This window comes from Canis aureus, chromosome 26, assembly GCF_053574225.1.
Source record: "Canis aureus isolate CA01 chromosome 26, VMU_Caureus_v.1.0, whole genome shotgun sequence".
Classification (NCBI taxonomy): domain Eukaryota; kingdom Metazoa; phylum Chordata; class Mammalia; order Carnivora; family Canidae; genus Canis; species Canis aureus.
In genome coordinates, this window is record NC_135636.1 from 31,909,505 (window position 1) to 31,932,059 (window position 22,555).

A 22,555-nucleotide genomic window follows, 5' to 3' on the forward strand; every position below is an offset into this window, starting at 1 on the left:
AGCACTTATATAGTGACCGATATGCACTAAAGGAAGGACCATCACTCATGAGATGAAATTAATATTTGTCCCTGGGTATTAAGGAAAATTGAACGTCCCAGGTTTTTTCTACATTATTCCTTAACTCTCATTTTTAATCCTCTTTTTTGTTTGCTCTATGATTAGCCCCATCATCAAAAATACCTAAGGACATCTCTGTAGATTCTGTGGCCTACCTGTGGCAGTGTTCACCAAGGTAAAACACTCCTATTTAGAAGAGTCTACAGGACAAGCTGATAAGTTCTACACACATTTGGTTTGAATCACATTACTGCAGTAATCTGTGACCGTCAAAGACTCCCACATCTGGGGCAATGGCCCACTGCTTTCATGTTGTGTTCAGTGACTGTTCGATTCCAGAGCCACAGTGTATCTGGACATGCCCTCGGGGCTCCTGGTTAACTAGATTTGACCTGAACTTTTAAAGGGTGTGTAATTCTTAGACTCTTCTAGTGAGCAGCAATTCTCCGTGATCTGTAAATATCCAGGATGCTTGTCTCAGCAGATTTCACCTAACTTCCCAAACAACATCAAGCCCAGAAAACACCAAGGTCCCTATTATTGGGAAGATGTCCTGACTTCTCATTGGTTCCTTCTGGCTTCTCTTGGTTAAATGTACAGAGATGTCTGGCTTCTGACCGTCAGAAGTGAGACATAATTATATAGGTACTGGCAGGGATTTTAAAAGAGGGAGGAGAGCCTTGCAGAGAGGTTTCCCTTTTTTAGTTCCTGGGAAAATTATACTCAGCAGGTTTATTCAATAAAGTGTTCTTACCACATACTTTGCACTGTAATGACTTACAAATTGCATGCTAATTTTGCCACAGTTAAATCATTCTAGGCTTTATCCTGGAAAGAGAAAGATGGACTCCTTGTAATGAAACAGTATCCACAGGACTTGATGTCTGAAACAGACTTGGTCTATTTCCTTAGCATTTGAAACTCATTTGAAGATATGTACAGAAGGGGGTGGAGCACAGGAATGGATGCATGGGGTATGTGATCCCAAAGCACTGGGTAAGGATGTAGACAGGAGACTGCCATTGATTCCTCTGCTAACTATGCTGGAGGCTTCTGAGACATGCTTAAAGAAGAAAGAATCTTGTTGAGAGTTCCTTCCAGCTGTTCTTTAAACCAGTAGTTGCCATACTTTCCCTGTCCAAGAATTTGCCAGAACACAGCTGACAGCCTGTAGAAGCCAGTTATGGTGGAGGAGGGTATGTCCTGGTGCTTTTTCCTCTCCCTGAGACACCCTGCCTGCCCCCTTCCCAGTTGATCATCCTTTCTGCCAGTGGAGGAGTCAGAGGGGCTCAGTTCTGGTCTTGTGCCTTTGCCACTTACCTTGCAGTGTGGTCCTGCGTGCTCTGGCTTTTCTCATCTTCCCTGCCCTCCTGTTTTAGAGGGGTTCCTAGACCCTCTGCTGCTGTCTTCATGGGCTTGCTGCAGGCCTGGTAAGATCAGGGCTATGCACTGGCAACTCCCAAGCATCTACAGGCTCTCATAGCCCCTCCCACAGGACATCACCTAGACTTTTTAGACTCAGTGAGTCCAAAGCCACATCTGTGGCCCTAACCCCTTCCCATCATACCAGGGCCAGTCACCAGTTTCACCAGGTCAGAAACCTGGGCAGCATCCTTTTCTTCCTTTCTTTCCTGCTCCCACCACACATGCACCTAATAGGTTTTACCTCTGACCTCTGTGTAGCCTCTTCACATTCCCCTGTCCTCACTACCACTACATACACTCCAGCAGCCAGCGTCTTTTCTTTTTATATGAGTGTAACATGTTCCTCACTAACTAGTTTCCCTGTCCCTAGGTTTGTCCTCTCCAAATCCATTTCCTACACAGTAACCAGAGATTTTTCTAAGCTGAAAATGCACTTATGCCACTCTCCTACCCAAACCCAGTACATACTGGCTCTGTATTACCTGCAGGATAGATATGCTTTGAATTTCTTCCAGGCCTTGCCAGGCTCTCCCACTCAGGCCCCCCGCCTGCACCACCCTGCCCCCCAGCTGCATCCCTCACCACTCCTCTCCTTGTGATGTGCAAAAGCCGCTCTGTGGCACCTGAGCCTTCTTAACCTTTCTCTCCTGGAGCCTTCTAGGAGAAGGCCCATTGCTGTTTACCCAGAATACCTGTCTGTGCCATCTTTCCCACAACCGTCTCCTATAGCTAGCTAATTCTTCTGTATCCTCAAGAGCTTTGGCAGAAAAGTCAGTAGATGCATGTTGAATATGTACCATGTGCCAAGTGTGCTGCTTAGGATTACTGTGCCAGTTCCTGCAGAAAGCCTCCCCTGCCCTCCCCCCACCCGCTGCCGTGTCTCCCAGGAGCTCCCTGTGCGCTGCAGCCTGCACAGCATAGACCCAAATCTTGCCTCTGCTTCAGTTTCCTCGTCAGGAAAAGGAGGAGAATAATAATGCCTATCTTGAAGGGTTTCAGGGAAGATGAAATAGATTAATATATAGAAATCACTTAGAATAGTTTCTGGCACAAGGAAGTATGCCATAAGTGGTAGCTATTATTGAAAGTGTTTTTGGCCTGTATACTTGTCTCTCCCTCTAAAGCTGAGTCTCCACAAGCAGAGGCTGATCTTCCTTCCTCGGTGCTCCAAACAGGATTGTTATTTTCTGGCCTTGTGTTCTTATATCTGCTGTCACAGAAGCTCTGGTTCTCTCAAGGCTGACTTATATGTTGTCAAGATTCAAATGAGCAGTCGTGGGTATTTTTTGTTTTGTTTTTTCGGTAGATTCAGAAATGGAAGACAAACCCATCATGGAGGCATCCTGGTAGCATAGAAGGAACATGAATCCTGAGGTCATATGGCCCAAGGTTAAATCTCAGCTCAGCCACACAAGAACTCTGTTTTGGGGGAGATGACTTGCCCTATGCATGTTTCAGTTTTGATGGTAACTTTACCAGAGGGTCATTTTGAAGATTAATGAGACTGTTTATAGCAACGAGTCCATGTGCTTATGTGCTAGGGTTGGCCTGACATATAGTCTGTTTCTTCTATGGGGGCAAAGATCTGACCTGAGAGTCTTGGATTCTTACCAGAGCTGCTATCAGGTAGTTATGCATTCTTAAAAAAAATCCCTTTTATTATTTCTTCAGCCTCGGTTTCCCTAGCTAAAAATGACTGGCAGTCTTCAGGATCCTTCTCTAATGGTCTGCCCTATTTTAGAAGCTCTTAGAAGAAGGTTTTATTTGCTTGTGTTTGTGCACAGTGCCCCCACACACACACACAACACACACACACCTCCACTTACCTGTCTCTCTCCCTTGGCTTAAATTCTCCCCTTGCTTTTGAAGAAAAAAGAAATGAGCCTTTTGTAAATGGTGGGACAGTTCTTGCCCCTGACTGTAGACAGTAGCTGTGACCCATCGGGGCTCCAAGTCACATCCCCTCTTATTAAGGCAAGAAGGATTCTTATTGGCTTCATAGCAGCTTCTTTTATGACTGTCTGCTTCCATCAGCAAGGGGCAGCTCGCTGCCTGTCAGGGGCAGATTAGAAATGGCATCCACATGCTCATTTGGAGGCTTGTGACTTGCCTGCTGAGGGGGGCGGGGTGCGTAGAAAGGTGGTGATTCGGTAGCACTCCTGATGACAGATTAACATTTAAAGTGAGGATGTGGCTGGGGGAGGGGACAACAACACACAAACCTGCAGAAATGGCACCTTGGCACCACCCGTACCACGTCCTTGTGTATCTTTGGAGATGAATCTCTTTATTCTCGCAGCCCCCAAACAGGCTCATGCTGCTGTGAATTGCAATCTGTTCTTCTTAATGCACCATTCACTGAATTACCATCGAAGTTTTTATTCTAGCCCACTCTCATGGAATGAGCAACACAAAACCTTTCAGAGTGTCTCCTGTTTTTTCAACTCTTCCAAACGGCATGTGGAATTTGCTGGCCAAGCTGTGGATTCCCACCACCTCCCACCCTGCCCCACCCCTTTTTTAAGTTTCTTCAATTGATAAGGAGGCCAGATGTCCGTAATGCAGCTGGTTTGCATTAAACCCTAGAAATGGCATCAAGAAAAAAGTCCTGTCTATTTGTTCATATTGCTAATACTGGAAAAGGTCTATTAAACAAACTTTTTCCTTCTTTGAACTATGAAAGGAATCACAGGCTCGGAACCTAACTTGTGTGGGTTTCATCCTATCTCCAACTCCTATTTAACTGTGAGCTTTGTGGCCTTAGCCCAGTGCCTAGCACACAGGGAGAACTCAGGAAAGGGCACCGTTGTCATTATCCATGTGTTGCATCCCGTCTCTTGCCAGAGCAAAAGGACAAATAGAAAAAGGTCTTGGACAAGGAAATCATGTTCCACCAGAGTCTTTAACCGAAACTCAGTGACAGTCATTTGACATCTGTCTCAATTTTTCCATCTGTGAAATCTGAAAATGGTATTTGAAATGTGCATACCCAACACAGGGCACATACAAGCATGTGGAGTTAATGAAGATGCTCTACTTTCAAAAGTAGAAAGCGCTTATGTGGATGTCAAATTGTCATTGCTTCACAAAGAAGACAGTCAGTCACCTTCACTCTCCTCAGAGGTGAGAGTTGAATGAATTAATTTGTAAAAGACTTCCTTTATATCTTAACTCTGCTGTCTCATTTCAGGTACAGTTTAATGTATGTACAGATTTTCACTCTGAAAGTTTTTTTTTTGTTTTTTTGTTTTTGTTTTTGTTTTTTTAAACTGAAAGTTTTTAAAGTAAGATATGTTTACAATACTTAAGGAAGTTACTTGATTTTTAGAATTTCTCTTTAATCTCTATTAACAGTATTGCCATTTGAAGAGCACTTGATTTATATGTTCAGATTGTTTAAGATGTTCTATCTAATGTAGCAGCAGATCCAGGGGCTTGTCTTTCTGTCGCAGGGAAGTTTAATTTATTGTGAGAGGATGAGCTCATTGTCAATGCTGACCGCTGTGTCGTGTCAGGGTGACGACGCTTGATGTCCTCCTACTTGAGGCCTTTGTCGCAGTGGCTCTTCTGACTGTCTGGGAGCTCCGCCAGGCAACAGCTTCAGTCTGTCCATATAGATACCCAGATACAGGCAGAAATCCATCCCATCTGGTGATGGAGGTGCCTCAGTCCTAGATTCACTCTAGGTTATCAAAGCTAAAAGGAACCTTCTAGAGCACGATATCAGGGAAGACAGGTAGGGCTCCTGCCACTCCCCACCCTGCAGTCAGCCCAAACACAGTTGACTGGTCTCAAAGGTCCTCCCCCACAAGCTCCAGTTGGCCCCATGACCCTGACCCTTTTTCACGTAGAGCACTTGACAGCCACTGTGGTGAGTTAGAGTGGGCACCCAGAATGAAACCTATTTCCCTTCTCTGATCCAGGACAGGCCTCTTATTTCAAAGCCAAGAAGCTGAGGCCAAGAAAAGTTAGATGACATGCCTCAGGACAGGAGTAAGTTAGTGTTTGTTCAGTACTCTGTCCTGTCTTGACAGAGAAACTTGTTTGTAGAATCAACACATCAGGGGATCCCTCGGTGGCTCAGCAGTTTAGCGCCTGCCTTCGGCCCAGGGCGCGATCCTGGAGTCGCGGAATCGAGTCCCACGTCGGGCTCCTTGCATGGAGCCTGCTTCTCCCTCTGCCTGTGTCTCCACCTCTCTCTCTCTGTGTCTATCATGAATAAATAAATAAATCTTTAAAAAAAAAAAAATCTTAAAAAAAAAAAAGAATCAACACATCATAATTCAGAAAATTCCCAATGTCTAATTAAATGCTTCTTGTAATGTCAGAGGGTCTCTTAAGAGGGAAAGAAAGCAAGGAGGTTGGGTATCTTTTTAGAATGAGGTATCTGTGGCCTGCTGTACCCAAGTACTAAGTTCAGTACCCATGTGCTAAGAACATGGAGCTGCAGGTTTAATTTCTGCACGTGGGCTAGCCAGCTTCGTTCTTTTCTTTGTCAGGTCACTTTGAAGCATGTCTTATTGGTCAGTTGGGCATAAGTCAATTTCCTCCCTACTGCTAGTGAAGCAAATCCACTTCTGTATTACTAGTATGTAACCATCCACATGTTCCTAATCAGACTCCTTTGGTTCTTCCAGAGGTTCTGTTATGAGGGAAATAACAGGGCTGGGAGAAACTTGTGATAATCCTAGGATGTTTATGTTACTTTTATATTACTTCAAAGGCTGAATCCTAGCCAGATGATCATGGGTTGGGTGGTACCAGCAGCTATTCTTCACGTCTCAGATACCCTGAGAAGTCTTTCAGAGGTAGTTCTATTTCCTTACCTCCAGATCAGTTTTTTTTAATCTGGTGTCTTAGAATCCCAGAAAAGGAGCCAGAAATTCATTAATCCATATATAATGAAGGTGATATATGGTCCTACTTCTTCTTAAGACAGACCAAAACTTGAGAAGATGTTCTTACAAGAACTGTACCCAAACTTTCTTATTTTCCTTCAGAACGATACATAACCATCTTGCTTCTTTTATTTCCCTTTAAATACAGAATGCACGTTTGTGCTCAACTTTTCTGAATCCTTTCAGCAGTAAATATTCCCTGCCACAGAGTTGTAACAGTCTAGATAAGGTGCTATCCTGACAGCAGTCACCTTCTCTGCTTGCTGGTTTCTATGATGCTTCTAAAACTGTCAGGGCAGAGACTTCGTCTTAGAAGCCAATCTCTGTTTCATCTTTGTGCATGTTCAACGCAGCAATGGTGATGCCTTTCTTGGAGATGAGCTAAAGTCATATCTCAGATCTACACTTGAAATTTTCACTTTCAAATCATCTGGCCGTATATCTAAAAGTAGAATGTTGAAATGAACGTTGTCAGAGTCTTGAAGTTCTAAGGAAAGAGGAAAAAATGGAGTTTGGCATTGCTCTCTTGGGTCCATCCTTTCTGGATGACAATATTTAGAGAAATGGGAAGATACAGTATATTCCCGCTTGGTTAAAAGAAGGTCAGATTGTGGCGGGACACTCTGAAAAAGGATAACTCACAAGGGCTCTTCTGACCTCTTTGAAGAAACTTAATTTTGCTGTGCTCCATTCTTGAGCCTCTACCACTCTTACTTTGTTCTCGCAGATAGCTCCGAAATTGCACCCACACAAACATGGAGGTATGAAAAGAACACATACTTGGGTTGGAATCCCAGTTCTGCCACCCACTAGCCTTGGGGAGGCTGCTCTGCTGAGTCCTTTTCCTCATTTAAAATAGGAGTGGTGGGACGCCTGGGTGGCTCAGTGGTTGAGCATCTGCCTTTGGCCCAGGGCGTGATCCCGGAGTTCCGGGATCGAGTCCCATGTCAGGCTTCCTGCATGCAGCCTGCTTCTCCCTCTGCCTGTGTCTCTGCCTTTCTCTCTGTGTCTCTCATGAATAATAAATAAATATTTTTTAAAAAAATAAAATAAAATAAAATAAAATAGGGGTGGTAATCCCTGCCTTCTGATATTTGTGAGAAGCAAAGGAATTTAAAAGCACTTAGACTCAGTCTGATACGTGACAAGCGCTCAGTAAACACTGGCTGCTCCTCCTAAGTGGTTAGATGGCAGTGTTCTTTATTCAGATTGCTTCACACAATGCCTCGTATATAGCAATCAATCAAAAATACTACGATCTGCCGATAGCCAGGATCTTTATAAGCAAAAAAACACACTGCCTTCCTCCTTTCTGACCTTTCTTCTGGTGACACTGATGCTGCACTGTTGATCTCTCTCACCCTAGCCAAGTTGACTTTCCTGTGCCTTGATCCATGCTATTCCTCTGCTCCGAAATGTCCTTTCCAGTCTTTCAGACTCCTTCAGAGTCCTCCTCAAATGTACATTTCCTTTGATGTCTTTTGACTACCCCCAGATAAATGTATGTGTCCTTCTTGGTGCCCACAGCATGCGGTACAATTTGAGAAGTCCTTGATAGTAGGCGTTCGCATATTTTAAAAAATTAATGATTTGTTCATATTTGGCAACATTATTAGGCAATAATCTCCTTGATTATGTGGACTTTTTAATTAATCTTTTCTACCCCCAACACATCATGTAATACCTGGCCCACAGTTTGGTGTTTAGGAAATCTTTATCAGGTGGATAAATGAAATGTGTTCTACTCCCAGTATCCATGTTTGCAAACCTCTAAAAGTTTCATCACCTCTTCTCTTCTTTGTTTGCTGATACTGTGGCCTCCCAGCCTTGTGCTCTGCTTGCCGCTCATTGCTGTCCATCTCATACATGTTGCATATTCTTGTTGATGACATTGTCCTGCACATGTAGCCTGCCAATCGTGTCTCACTTCTCTGAGCAGCATTTAGGCCTCCCACCAGCTGGCCCTCCAGGGTCCTGTCCCTCACCATTTCCTGATGCTTCCCCCTCTCCCCATCCACAAGGGTCTTAGCACACACAGCTCATTAAACAGCACTGAACTTCTACCTGCATTTGTTCAGTCCTGACACATGCTTTCCAGGAGCCTACTGTGCTCAAAGTACTATCCAGGATGCTTTCCAAGGTACAGAGAAAACTGAAACACACACTCTTGCTTTCAAGGAACCTTGACAGGGAAGAGGCACACATCTGAATACCTGCTTTAAGGCAGGTCATGGGAAATGCCTTAAAGAGGTATAAATCCAATTTTGGGGAGTTTTCAGGACTGAAAAATCCTTGTATCTGATTGGAAAAGTTTTCAAGTTGGAAGGCTTTGAGAAGTTTTCAAAGATCTCAGGAAAAGTTCTGAAAGGAACATCACATTTTAGACTTTAACTATGTTGTGATAGAGATTGAGGGGTGGGGAGAGTCCCAACATCACAGGCAAAGGTGAAGAGACTAGGGAGCGGAGAGCAGGCCTGTCTGTGCTGTGTGCATGGTTGGGGATGGGTGGCTGGTAAGCAGAGAGCATGAGCAGCACAAGGCCTCAGACCCCTCATCCTTAAGGACTTCATTCTATTTCTCTCAGGAGCCTGGAAACCTTACCTGGGAGTCCCTTCTTCCCAAATGCCTTCCCATCTTAGCCAACCCTGATTAGCACCCACCACCTGTCATCTTAGACTTGGGTGTACACTGTATCCCCTTACTCTCTGGTCACTTCCTATGTCACTGTGGCCTCCCCAGACATTTGGCCCCTCTGTGACTAAGACCAAGACATCCCCTTACCTTCATTTTCATTCTTTATCAGCCTTAAGTCATTGCTTAGAATGGTGGCCTTGCCACTGGGCGCTTACCTGGGCTGGGATTCGAGCATAATGTTAATCATTTTCACCTAAGGTGAATCAGACAGGATTCCTGTCCCTAGGGAGTCTGTATATTCTCATAACTGGTAATCATGTAATTATGAGCAACTTACTTAACCTCTGTGTGCCTTGGATTGTGATTTGTACAATAGGATTAATAATCCCCTCCCTGCTGTCTCTAAATTTGGTAGTAAGGACCATATATATGATATGATAACACTTTAAACTCTGCAGCGTTATAGAAATGTAAAATATTAGCAGCAAGTGCTTTCTGCACGAGTGCCAGTGCCCCCAGCTGCTGAACACTGAGGAGTTCTGGAACAGGAAGTTACAATTATGAGTAAATGAGAAACTAAAGCAACCCTTCTAGTTTTAAACTCCTTAGACATCAGTCCAGTGCTCCATGACTGCCTTGTGAACATTAACACTATTACCAGATTACCAAGGAATTTGCTACTAAATGAAACTGGGAATTAGCAATGGTGATTTGCCAGACAGAGCAGCCCTCCTTTGCCTCAGACAGAAGCCTTTAGGAGTGAGATGAAAAGTAGCCTTCTGTTGCTATAGGCTGGCCCCTTGGGCAAATAAAGAAGTGCATTATCTGCGTCTAAATAGTCTCTGAAGGATTCTCGTTGGAGATTGATGACCAAGTAGTAAGTCCTTCAAGTTTGGGAGAGTGGAAAGCAAGGTCCCCAAAGGATTTCTACCAGTGACAGGAGCCTGAGCTGTCAGAGGGAACTGTGGCCATAAAACTACTGATGGAATAAAGAAATGGATTGTTGTCATCAAAAGCATGTATCAAGCACCTGTCTTCTCAAGCCAGCCTGCCAGTCATGCAGAACGAGTCCCTCACCCAGTTCTACTCCTGAGAGCCAACAGCCCAAAACAGATGTCTTTTCCCTTTTGTTCAGTGCTTGGATATTTACTGAGTGGGAACACGAAGACAAAATTCAGTCCCTGCCCTACTAGAGTTCATAGTCTACCCTTATGAAATAAAGGGAGTTGTAGATGGGAGTTGTCAACAAAGGGGGATGATGATGGAAATCAGTGTGAGCATTGTGTGTGAGAAGAGGTTGCGTGGGGGGCAAACGTGTTGAGGTGCTCTCAGAAAGTTCAGAAAGGAGCAATTGTTAGTCTTACATAATCAGGAAAGGCGTTGTGGTATAGGTAGCTTAAAAGCAGTGCTGGCTTCAGAGATACCCTAGAACCCCAAGGAAGGAAGGCAGGCAGCTAAGGCCCAGAGATAGAGAGAGGAGCTCTGTTGACAGAGGCAGTAATAATCTGCAGTTGGGGAACTCAGAGGTTGTGGTGAAAATGGCCTACAACAGTTGCGATGGTTGCACAGTTCTGAATATACTAAAAGCCATTACATTGTGCACTTTAAATGGGCAAATTGTATGATATGTGAATTGTATATCAATAAAGCTATTTTTATAGAAGAATCTGCCAGAGAGGAATAGATTTGGGGACAGCAAGTCTGATAGGTCTGGGTTGTAATGGTTGAGGAGAGACTCCTGTTGCTGTTGGGACATCGGCCTAGGGGAGTGCCTGCTGGTGAAGCCAAGTGGACAGGGTGGTAGCATTTTGCTACTGATGCAACGTGAGCCCAAAGGAACACATGTATGTATGGGGAATGCCCGTGCCATCAGCAAGACAGTCGTGGGGATAGGACCACTCTTCCCGAGTTTGACCTGACTTGGAAGGGAAAGAGACGTCCAGAGGTCCTGTTGAGAGGTGATTTATGGGGTCCAGAAGCAGAGTAGAGAATGAGAGGAAGCAGATAAATAGCTGAGATTTGTGTCACTGTCAGCTTATTTTTTTTAGATTGAATATCTGGATGAGATCATTTTGGCCTTGACCCGTTGCAAAGAGAAAAAAAAGGGGGGCTTTAATCTGACTCCCTGGGCCTCTAGTCCATTAAAAATGAAAACATAATGGGCAGCCTGGGTGGCTCAGCGGTTTAGCGCCGCCTTCAGTCCAGGGACTGATCCTGGAGACCCGGGATTGAATCCCACATCGGGCTCCCTGCATGGAGCCTGCTTCTCCCTCTGCCTGTATCTCTGCTTCTCTCTCTCTCTCTCTCTCATAAATAAATAATATCTTTTAAAAAATCTTTAATAATGAAAACATAAGAAATATACTTTAGAAGATATGGGAGAAGCAGGAGATACATCAGGGTGGAATAATCTGGTGGTGGTGTTGTAGTTGCTGTTCTTTTGTGTATTGTGGGCTCACTGGCCAGCTCACTTGTCCTACTTGCTCATTTGCTTCTAGGACATGGTCCGGCGTGGGGAGATCATAGACAATGACACGGAGGACGAGTTCTATCTCCGGCGCTTGGACGCAGGGCTCTTTGTCCTTCAGCACATCTGCTACATCATGGCGGAGATCTGCAATGCCAATGTGCCCCAGGTAAGAGGGGCTGCCCTGGACATTTCTGTCCATGCCTGCCTGGGTAGAGACTCTGAGAAGGAGGCAGATCCACTCTGCTTGACTCCCTGTACTCCACGTGGGCCCTCTCCTTCAGGGGCCAGCACGAGGTTCATACTTTCTACATGATGTATATGCTGGTGCTTGCAGGACAAACAGTGCTTTTACTTTCTCTCCCCTCCATTCACCTTCCTCTTAGATTCGCCAGAGGGTTCACCAGATCCTCAACATGCGAGGGAGCTCCATCAAAATCGTCAGGCACATCATCAAGGGTGAGTTGGGCACTGTTTGTGTCTGGCACTCCAGGATTGCTAGGTGATGCTAACTTTTCGAGTCTGAGTCAGTATCCCCGGCATTTGGTGCACAGCATTCTGTGACTGCAGGCTTAAGTGTGTTGTCACATGCACTGTGTGTCCCAATCATCTTTGTCAGGATACCAAAGACTAGCCTAGGTATTCTATGCCTCTGACACTTCAGTTCCAGCATTTAAAAAAACACATAACAAACAAGAGGCAGTGGGGCTTAGAAATCTTTGTTAAAAATTAAAAAGAAGAAGACAAAACAAGAAACAAAAAATCCAATTCCAAACTACATGCAGTGGAATGAAATTGCTTTCTAAGGGGGGAAAAAAACAAGGAAATAACAGGAAATACCTGGAATTATTCCAGACAGCAGAAAGTCAATCTGTACCACTGTAGTGTAACAGAAAGGGCATACCTGCCTTTCAGCCTCAACTCTGCCTTCCCCCAGCTGTGCAAGTGTGATCTAGAAGAAAGTATGCAAAGGTTCAGGAGATACTACATGACCACATTCAGTCTAGTGCCCAGTGGTGGATAGTGCTCGGCACACAGCCAGTGCTCAGCCAGATGAGCATCCCTCCTTCCCTCAGCTACCCCAGGGAGTCCCTCAAGATACCATCACATCTTTGGGACCTTATTCAGCTAGAGTAGCTCCCGAGGCCTCCATTAGTGAACCGGGTTCTCAATCACAAGTGTACCTGACCTGGACTCTGATGCGTCTGTGCCCGTGGGCCACTTAGCACAGACTCACACACAACAGCAGTTGAGGCCTGTATTGGCCTGTATTGCAGTAGTGATAATGCCAGGTTTCAGAGAAAGCCAGGATAGACTGGTGACTCTGAGCAGATTTTCATTTTCCCTCTCTGGCCCATGTTTTTCCCATTTCTAAGGTGAAGGAATAGGCTAGATGTCCTCAATGGGTTTGCCCGTAAGTGGCTTATAACTCCCATTATGGGTAGGAGATGAAATGTGAAGATAAATGGTACATATAATAAAGTGAAGAGAAGTTAAGAGCCATGGTCTCTGGATCCGACACCTGGAACTGAATCCTGGCTCTGTTACTTACTGTGTTACCTGGGGCGAGATACCCAATTGCTCTGTGACCTCATAGGATGCATGAGAAGATTAAATAAGATGATAGATTGAAATGTCTGACCCTTAATAAGTTCTCCGTAAATGTTAGCTATTATGAGTATTATGAAATATGATGATGATAATTGTCATCATCATTATTATAAGTGAGGCATGGCTGCAATCTTGTGGGAAGTCTTGTGAGTGGCATCAAACTGGGTCTTAGAGGCTGGGAGCAGGACATCCCAGAATAAAGGAACAGTGTGCATGAAGGCATGGGAGCAGGAAACCCTGTGTTTAGCACAGCCGCCCTGGGCAGGTGGCAGTGGTACCTCCATCATGTCCATTTTGCAAATAGAGAATTTGAGGTATTGGAATCTTATCTTTTCCCTCAGAGAAAGAGGAAAGGGAAACAATTCATGAAGCAAGCCCAGCACCTTGCCTTCCATGGTGGCATCCTGGGTGCTCCTTCCCCTCCGTTTGCATGAATTACTGCTTAGCATGGCCTACCACCTCTCTCAGGTGTAACTATGGTGATTTGCAACTCCAGTTCTTAAATGGCATTTACTTCTAACGCCCACTTGTTCAATTAGGACTTTTTATCACTCTCAGCTCTCTCTGGCATATAGGCTTCTCCTTGCATCTCTATCCCTGCAATCAAAACAGTGAATTGAGAAAGAAAAGGTGTTTTTCACAGGTACTGACACGTAGTAGGTGGATGTTTTCCTTTGTGAAATCCTAACACATAAACCTTCAGTTATTCGGTATTTTCAGTTGTTGTGACCCAGCCTCTATGTCCCTCAGATCCCCGTCTAGCCCCCCCCAGTGCCTCATGGGGCGTCAGGCCCCACCCTCAGACCGGGTGCTGAGTGGAGTTCCGTCGGTGGAGCGGCCTACACAGATGCCATATTCATTCCCACCACTCTTGGTCCTCTCCTCTGTTGTTTTCCTTTTCCCCTAGCCCTGCCGGAGCCTCAGGCCAGCCCTTTGGTTCTCCCTCCATCACCCTGCACAGCCAGTGGAGTAGTAAATCCACCAGTTCCGCCTCTAGACTCCATCTTGAATCGTTCTTTCCATCTGTTACTTCCCATCATACCACCCAGTTTATTTCCTTCCTAGCCCTTATCACAATCTGTAATTGTTTTTATTTATGTCTTTGTTTACTCATTTTGTGGGTCTCATACATTAAAATATAAGCTCTGACGTAGGGACGTTGTCTGGCTTGTTCAGTGTCACCTCATCAGCACCCACAGCAATGCTGGGCACGTAATGGGAACCCAGTGAATATTTTACGTATTGTTGAATTCAGCCCCACCCTCATGCAAATTTAATTTGGCAGATGTTTGCTGAGACTTTCCTCAGGGCTAAGCACAGGGCTAGATACTGTGCTTAGGTGCCACATGACACAGATGTGTAAGTGACCAGCCATAATTCAAGCTAAATGAAAGACACGCTCCAGCAGCTACTCAGCTAGCATTTGCTGGGTGCCAGGCTCTGTGTTGAGGACTAGAGATGCAAAGAATAACCAAGAGCCGTGTGTTTGAAATGTTCACAGTCTGGTGAGGAGAGATACTCGAAACTAATTACAATGTGATAAGTGCTAGTTGAAGTTGTGAACGGTGTGCTAACGGAGTAGTAAGAGCAGTACTGGAGGCACTGGCCATTCCATGGACTCCCAAGAGAGGGAAAGGCCCATCCCAGGCAGAGGGAGTAGAAGCCCAGGAGTAGGACAGGACATCAGTGGCCTTTGTAAGGAGTGTAGAGGGGATACTATGGTGCCACTGCCCAGGTCAAAGAGGCTCTCAAGAATGCTGACCACTTAAAACCAAAAACCTCTTCTCTGCAGATGGAGGGTTAAGGTTACAGTAAAGGGTTCTCAACCTGACTTCCACCGGCAGGCACCTGCCCTGGCTCACTCTCACCTCAGGGAAGCTCTTCTGCCTGTGGTGTTGTCTGCAGCCAGCCAGCCCCTCAGGGCAGTGTTGGTGTTAGAAAAGGAGGGTGGATGGCTAGGCTCTGCTCAGGCCTTCCCCGTCAAAAGCCTTCGCTCCCTCCCCCTTCTTCCTCCACCCTTCCTTCCATCAAAAAGCATGGGAAAACAAAGCCTCATAAAGAAAACCAGCTCATCAGTCTGTCCTCTTTGATTTTAATTTTGTTTTTCAGTTTGGGTTGCTTCCTTTTTTTTAACATACTAATTAGATGCAAGCTTTTTCTTTGATTTTATGGCCTACATATTTCCTAAGTTTTGCTGGCAGGATGACAGCTGATGTATCCCTTGAGGTCCCAGGAAAACGCTGATGAGGCAAGCCCAGCAGGGGACTTTTCCCGTTGTATCTCAGTCCCCTTTCTCACCATTTTCCTCCCTCCTCTTCTACTGGGGTTGCTAAGAAAGCTGGGAATAATTGATGGCTCATTAAAGTCCCTCTTTCTGCAGACTGCTTACTCGGCGCTCCCAAAGTCCAGCCTTCCCTGGAACTGGCAGCTGCTCCAGGTCTGAGCCTGTGGCACCCACATAGGAGAAGCATGGTCTCTTTGCCAGAGAAGGGCAGGCCATACCATGTGCTCCATGAGGGCAGCGACAGTCTTCCTGCCGGTCATCTTGCGCCTGGCCCATGACTGGTACAGAGAAGGGGCTCAGTGAATGCTTCCCAGGGTTATGTGCTGAGGTAGTGCTTCAGGCTTCTCTGTGCTATTCCAGAAATCCAGGACCACAGTAGGTAGAGTGGTCACTCCCAAGCACATCCTCTGGGCCAGGCTTCTAATGTGTATTCTCTGGTTCTCACAACAGCCCTAGAAAGCAGGATTACAATCTCCATTTTGTAAAAAAGGAAACCAAGACTTGCAGAGGTTGAGGGTCATTAGTCGAGTCAATAATAATGTTGGAAACTGGATCAAAACTCAGAACTGTACACATTCAGTCTTCCATCTGGCAGAAAGGAAACCTCTAACTTTGCTGATTGGCTCATACAGTCCTCCCATCTTTTAAGAAAGAAAATTTAGGGCGTCCAACTTTATAGAGCACCCACTTGGCATGACAGAGCACTAGGTGGGCTCCTAAGATAAATGAGATGCTTAGGAGGCCCTGTTCCCAGGGGGCATACAGCCCATCACAGGTGAAATGACTAATCACTACACGAAGCAGTATGAAGTCAGTGCTAAGACACAGAGCGGGAATCACAAAGGCATGGTTCATTCTGCTGCAGATTAAAAGGAACTTGAAGATCCAGGGAGGCTGCACAGAGGAGGTGCCCTTTTTTTTTTTTTTTTTTTTTTCTGGTAAAATATATGTCCGATTTACCATTTTAACCATTACGACCACTACCACCACATATCCACACATTTAATTTTCATCTTGCAAAACCGAAACTCTGTTCCCATTAAACACTCACTTCCCAATCCCTCCTCCCCCTCTTCCCCAAGTCCCTGGCAGCCACCGTTGTCCTTCCTATCTCTGTGAAGCTAATGACTGATTAAGGAGGTGGCTTCTAGAAGCACATGACAGACCTCTAAGGGCAGATACAGGTGTCCATCACCAAGGGGCCACCTTCTTGGATGTGGCATAGGAGCTGTGACCTGGAAATACTACTTAATATAAATACTTGTGCCAAGGGTTACTGTGGAAGTTGCTGGCAAGTCTCTTCAATGTCTTAGTCACTGGCAAAAGTTGTCCGGAAAACTGCGTGGCTGCTGGGCTGTGGTGCAGGGGAAAGCTCAGATTACTGACTCAAAACTCTTTCACTGATGGCAAAAAGACTGAACCAACGGCTTCAAAGTGCTTTCAGAAATTGGCTCCTGGCCCTTTGATTTGCTTTTGTTCTTTATGGCTTAAAATCTCCTCCAGAAGCTCATAAACATGTATTTCCATATTGATTTGGGGCTCTTGGTAACCTGAGCATTGCCTCTGTGATTTTGAAGCTGCAGAAGCTGACAGGATTTCTCTTTTGATAACATGTTTATGTGCATGTGACTTGCCCTAGGTCACAGCTACTGTGACCATTAGGGTGTTCGAAGGCAGGAGAGAATCCTGGAGAGAGGCATGCATTTAACCTCAGGCAGCTCCTTACCCTCTCTAAGCCATAGCCCTTCATCTGTGAGGTGGAGATAACCAGCCTCACCGGGTCCTGTGGGTATCCAGTGAGGCAGCGTATGCCCGCACAGCCCTGATATGCGGCCGGTGCATAGCTCGTGCTTGCTACCTGTGAGCCGCTCTACCGTTGTGATCCGTGTGTGAGCTCATCCAGTAAGAAACAGATGGGACCTACACACACCCCCACAATTCTGGCTCTCTGTCGAACTTTGGGTCCGTTAGTAGATATTACGTTTGAGCCCTGATTTCTTCTCGGTAAAACACAGATCTGGAGTGAATATGCACTTGAGCCTCAGGAAGGCTCACGTTGACCTGCATTTGGGTCCCTGGGACAGAGTACATGCTCAGCAAATGGAGACACCTTGCCTTGCTCCCTTAACCTAATCCTTTGACTCTGAGATCAGGAAAGCCAGCACCCAGACCAGACTCCTCAGGGCCTGGTGTGGAGGTGGGGAGGGTGCTTTCCCACCAGCTAAAGTGTCCTCGGTCCTGTGGGAACGTGACCTCTATTAGCAGGATAAGCAAAGGATACATATGCCTGTCTTTTAACTGAGTGCCATTTTCATGGAATCCCTGATGCATTTAGGTACTGTAGCTACAAATGAGTTTTCCTCTCCAGGGGAAGTATGACATTAGACCTTCCAGGTTCATCACTGTTATAAAGGAATCTGTTAGACATGGATTTCCTTTCCCAGTTTCTCATCTGTGGTTATGTCTGTATTTTCCAGACTTTCCAGTGTGAAAATGTGAGCATTCTTCTTCTCCCCCCAGCCCCTTCCTCCTACATTTTTTAAAGGGTGAGCATTTAAGGCTTCAGGCTCAAGGATCTGAACCAGGCTTGTGAGCACGGCCCAAGTCTATGCCCTGAAGATAGTTCTCCCCATCCACCAGCCCCAGGGCCCCTCCCTCTCCCTCTTAACATAAACAGAACAGCTTGTATTCCATGTCTGAATAGTAAACCTGCTGTCTAAAGTTTGCTTTAATATTTATGCGTTCAGCACTGCTGCCTGTTTTTGAGCTCCATCAAAGCCTTTATTATAAGAGCATTTGAAAATGCTGGGACAGTAGAGAAGGGAGTTGATGTGCGTACCATCTTTCTCACTCGCTCCAGCCCAACTCACCCTCTTCTCTCCCGCCCTCCCCAGCCCAGTCTCCCTTTCCCCAACTTCTAGATCCCCCTTCATCTAGCATCTCTTTTTCTGGCATTCTCTCTTCCTTTCTTATACACACAGACACAAACATGTTTGCACACATGTGCGCACACACACACACAGCAAAGAGAACTCCTCCCCAAGACCTCTGGGAGGAATCTGTTCAATATTTATAAACTGCTGCAGCAGCTATAATAACCAGAGGTAGCTGGCACCACCAAGATTTGCTCCAAATAGGATTCTGCTCTGGAAACAAAGAATGAGTAGGGATATGGGGCGGAGGGTGAAGGCACGGGGCATAGCATGGTGCCAGCTGCCAGTGGCAGTGGAAAAGTACTAGGGCCTCATCAGACCTGGCTCCATGTCTGGCGTGCTGTGGGACCCAGGCTGGTCACCTGCCCATCAGAGTTCCACTACATTTCTGAGAGCCCTGCCAGTTCTGACATTCTGACCCACTCCACGTCTGTGGCCACTGAGGTCCTTTACCACAGGACATTGCATCTGGAGTCTTATCCTTTTGGATGACTTTTTAGCCAGAGACCTTGTGGGGCTGGGCTGCTTCGGAGTGCTCACAGAGCAGTTTCTCCCCAGAGGATGGGGAACTGGCGGGGGGGATATTGCTTAGGTAAGTGGATGCCACTTTGGGGACTGGCATTCCCCCCCTTTCCCCACTCATTGGTTCTTTAGGTGCCTTTTTCCCGACTCACACATTTCAGGTTGAATTTCAGCCTCTCTGCCATCCCAGATTTGGGCACGTTGCTCCAGTTCTGTAATAAGCCTCAGTTTCCTCATGTGCAAACAGGGATGGCATTCTCTCCCTTGTGGGATTGCTGCAAACATCAGATGAGCCACCATACATACATGCCCAGCACATACTGTGGAGGAGACAGCTCTTCTCCCACACACCACCCATATCCAGAGAACAGCTCATGTGGTGATTTCTCCCTCCCCACAGAGAGTGATGGGAGACACACCGTGGGACTGGTGCTCTGTGTGTTGTGGTGGCATGTACCTTTTCTAAGGCCTTGGCAGAGGTGATTCAGCAAGGGAATCGATACAGACTTTGGTTTCCTCTACCTTCTGGGTCTCTAAAAGGAGATTAGTTCCTACAGGGAAGCTAGCTGGCTTGTCTTGGAAAATCACTGCCCCAAAGGATCAGACTGTTTCTCCACTTTCCTCCCTCCTGGGTCTGAGAATACATTAGAAGAGCAAAGTGTTAGTTCAATCCATTAAGACTCTTGCTTCTAGACCATGCCTCTGGGGGTATTAAATGCTGTAATGGTCATTTCTCTGTCTCCCGGGGCAGCAACTACTAGATCATTCACATGTGAGTAAGAGATAGCACTTACATACAGCCTCATAGCTGTCTCCGCAGCCCAGATCCTGCTCTCTCATCACCCCAGCCCTCTCTTTAAGGGGCCTTAATAGAAGGCATCACAACCATTTGCTGGTAGAGGTGATGGATGCATCTAACAGAAGAGGATGATTTCCAGAGGGAGACACACAGCTGGCACATGTCTGAATCCCAAATCCCGTTTTCCGGCACATGTCCAAAGTAATAAAGAGGAAGGAGGGAAAATGAAGAAGTGGCAAGAGCAGAGTTATTCCCCAGCATAGTGGGGGTGGGAGGGAGCAGGGGAGGGGTTGCACACTTTCTTCTCTCTCCCCAGTCTTTGTCAGATTCAGATCAGCAGATGTTTTATTATGTGAAAGCCTCTTGCCCAGAGTTCTCTATTCTACCTGAAGCTGTCCAGTCTGGGGAGCAGGGGGTGGGGCAGGGATGCAAACAGTCACCCTGATCCACTACTCTGAGGGCTTGTTAACCATGCCATGCTGCCTGCTGACTTTTGGCCAGATTCTGCTGGGTATTCAGCTAAAAGTAAGGCACATGCCTCTGCCTTCCCGAAACTACCCATCTAGAGGAAAAGGAGAACAAGTTAAGGGGAGTCTAAGAGTCAGACTTATGATGGGGACCCTGGCCTGAGGACAGGAGCCAGAGGAAGAGATGACCAGGTAGGCTTCACCGAGAAGACGGCCCTTAAGAGGGGCCTGCAGGAATATGTGGGCTCTCTGCACGTGACACTGCTGGCCTGAGCAAAGGAAGCTCAGGGAGGGAACTAGTTTGTCTTGAATATCTGTTATTTCCAGAGGAGGCCCTTCCCAAGGTCACTTAGGATTGTGAGTCAGAGACAGAGTTCACACCCAGCCCATGATGTCACACCGTCTCCCATCTGTGGGTCTGAGGGCAGTAAGCACTCTGTCCCTCCCTTCCCCTTCACACATGTCCTTTGTCCCTCCTCCTGGGAGTCACTACAGGAACCCCACCCCCACCCTCACACCCTGCACTCCAATCCCTAAGTTCCATGGTGTTTCTGTACCACTGCCCCCTTACCTCCTAAAACCAGGGTGACTATGTAATTTGAGAGGATACTTTTGAAAATGAAATGGAAAGCTGTAAGTATTGTGCTGGGGTAACTAGGTAAAATGGATCATGTGGTGACCTACCTTGACACTCTGATGTGTTCTCTGGAGATCTGTCCTCACCGTCATGCTCTGTATCCTCCACCTTCATGGAGCATTCTCCTTGCCTTCCTGCTCTAACGGAAACCCACCTCTCCTGGGGGTGGGCCTTCCCCAGTGGTGGCTCATTTCTCCCACATCCCCCTGCCACTAACACAGGGGGGAGCATCTCAAGACCATTGTTTCTCCCAACTCTCCATTTACCTAAAATCTCCCAGCTATTTGAATCTCACACCAGAGGACTATACCCTAACCCTGTTCCCCTTATGGGGGGAATTTGAGGCTTACTGTCACCACCTCCACTACTCTGTCATACTTTTTGGTGATGTCAGTATCCATGTGTCTCTTTGGCACCCCACTTCCAGCCTATCTTCAGAACGCATGTAAAATCTGAAGACTTCTCACCCCCCACAATGACCTTGGTCCCAGCCGTAATCAAATCACATCTCCTACCTTCTGCCCTTGCCCCCTTCAGGGCATCTCCCACACCTCCACTGGAGTGAGCTGTCACTCCTTTGCATAGAGCCTTCCCACAGCTCTGGTCACAGGGGAAAGGCTAGAGTCCTTGCAGCAGCCCACTGGCCCTGTGGTCTGTGCCTGCCCCTTCTGTCGCCGGTGCTGAGCTCTGGCCACACGGATGTCCCCACACTCACCCTCCCCCAGGCCAGGCGAGCCTCTTCACTGGTCAGCTATCTGCCAGTCACTCCCACACCTGCCCACGGGAATTTGCTTCAGGTCATCCATCCAATCTCTGTGAGGCCTTCTAACAGCCGCTCTATCTGTGTTACTTACTTGGTTGTTTACTAGAAAGTAGGCTTCATAGGAGCAGAGATTTTCATCTATATCATTACTTTATCCCCATTACCTCAAATAGTGGTTCTCAAACTGCATCACTGTTACCTGGAGGGCTTGTTCACACAGACCACTGGGCCTCTAAGTTCTGAGTGGGGCCTCCACAGCTGCATTTCTAACAAGTCCCTGTGCGCTATGGCTACTGCTGCTGCTCTTCCGGGCCCACACTCTGACAAACACTAGCTGGAACAAAGGTACCCAGGGCAGGTACCCACTTCTCGCATGCTGAGTGACTATATGAGTGAGTGAGCGAGCGAGCAAGCAAGCAGTGTGGCTGGGGAGGACTCTGGGTGAGGAGAGATGAGCTGGGCCCTGTTCACTGAGCACCTCGAATACAAGACCAAGGAGTTTGGCCACAGCTACCCTGTTGGAGCCATTGGAGGTATTAGAACAGCATGTGTCGTAGAGGGAGCTGGGATTTAGGGAAAGGCACGAAGGGACCCAGCTCCAACAGAGTGCGCACCTCGGATCCATACCTCACTCTGCCTTTGTCTCCCCAGAGTACGCGGAGAACATTGGGGACGGCCGGAGCCCGGAGTTCCGGGAGAACGAGCAAAAACGCATCCTGGGCCTGCTGGAGAACTTCTAGAAACCCCAGGGCCCCAGGCAGCATGGACTCTCTCTGGGCCTCCATCCCAGAAAGTTTTTACACCGCTTAATGTGACTTTTGGACAAATTAAAGCTAGTTTTGGTATTCCTGGCTGGCATTCTTTGTAGCAGAGCAGTACCCTGTGCTCTTGACCCGGCGACCCGGCACTATCCCAGCAGCTGTCATGGGACACATCTGAGGAAGGTCAGTGGTTGTCCTCACTCTGCCCATGAGGGAACCTGAGGCTCACAGAGCTTCTCAGTGATCAAGCAGTGCAGCCTACAGTGACCACAGGGCTACTCTGGTGGTACTGCA

General features: G+C 46.8%; 1 protein-coding gene across 4 annotated transcripts in view; it reads left to right on the top strand.

Moving 5' to 3' along the window:
* CTNNBL1 (catenin beta like 1) overlaps positions 1–22,345 on the top strand; it is a 161,853-nt gene extending 139,508 nt beyond the window's left edge. For 2 of the 4 annotated variants that reach the window (XM_077873120.1, XM_077873123.1), the window contains exons 14-16: positions 11,516–11,653; positions 11,871–11,943; positions 21,674–22,112. In XM_077873120.1, coding sequence (XP_077729246.1) covers positions 11,516–11,653; positions 11,871–11,943; positions 21,674–21,834 — 372 coding nt within the window. In that variant the 3' untranslated portion in view covers positions 21,835–22,112. Of the gene's footprint in view, positions 1–11,515; positions 11,654–11,870; positions 11,944–21,673; positions 22,113–22,151 lie in introns of those variants that run through there. The other 2 variants (XM_077873122.1, XM_077873121.1) reach the window with 2 other exon arrangements.
* The last annotated feature ends 210 nt before the right edge of the window (positions 22,346–22,555 follow it).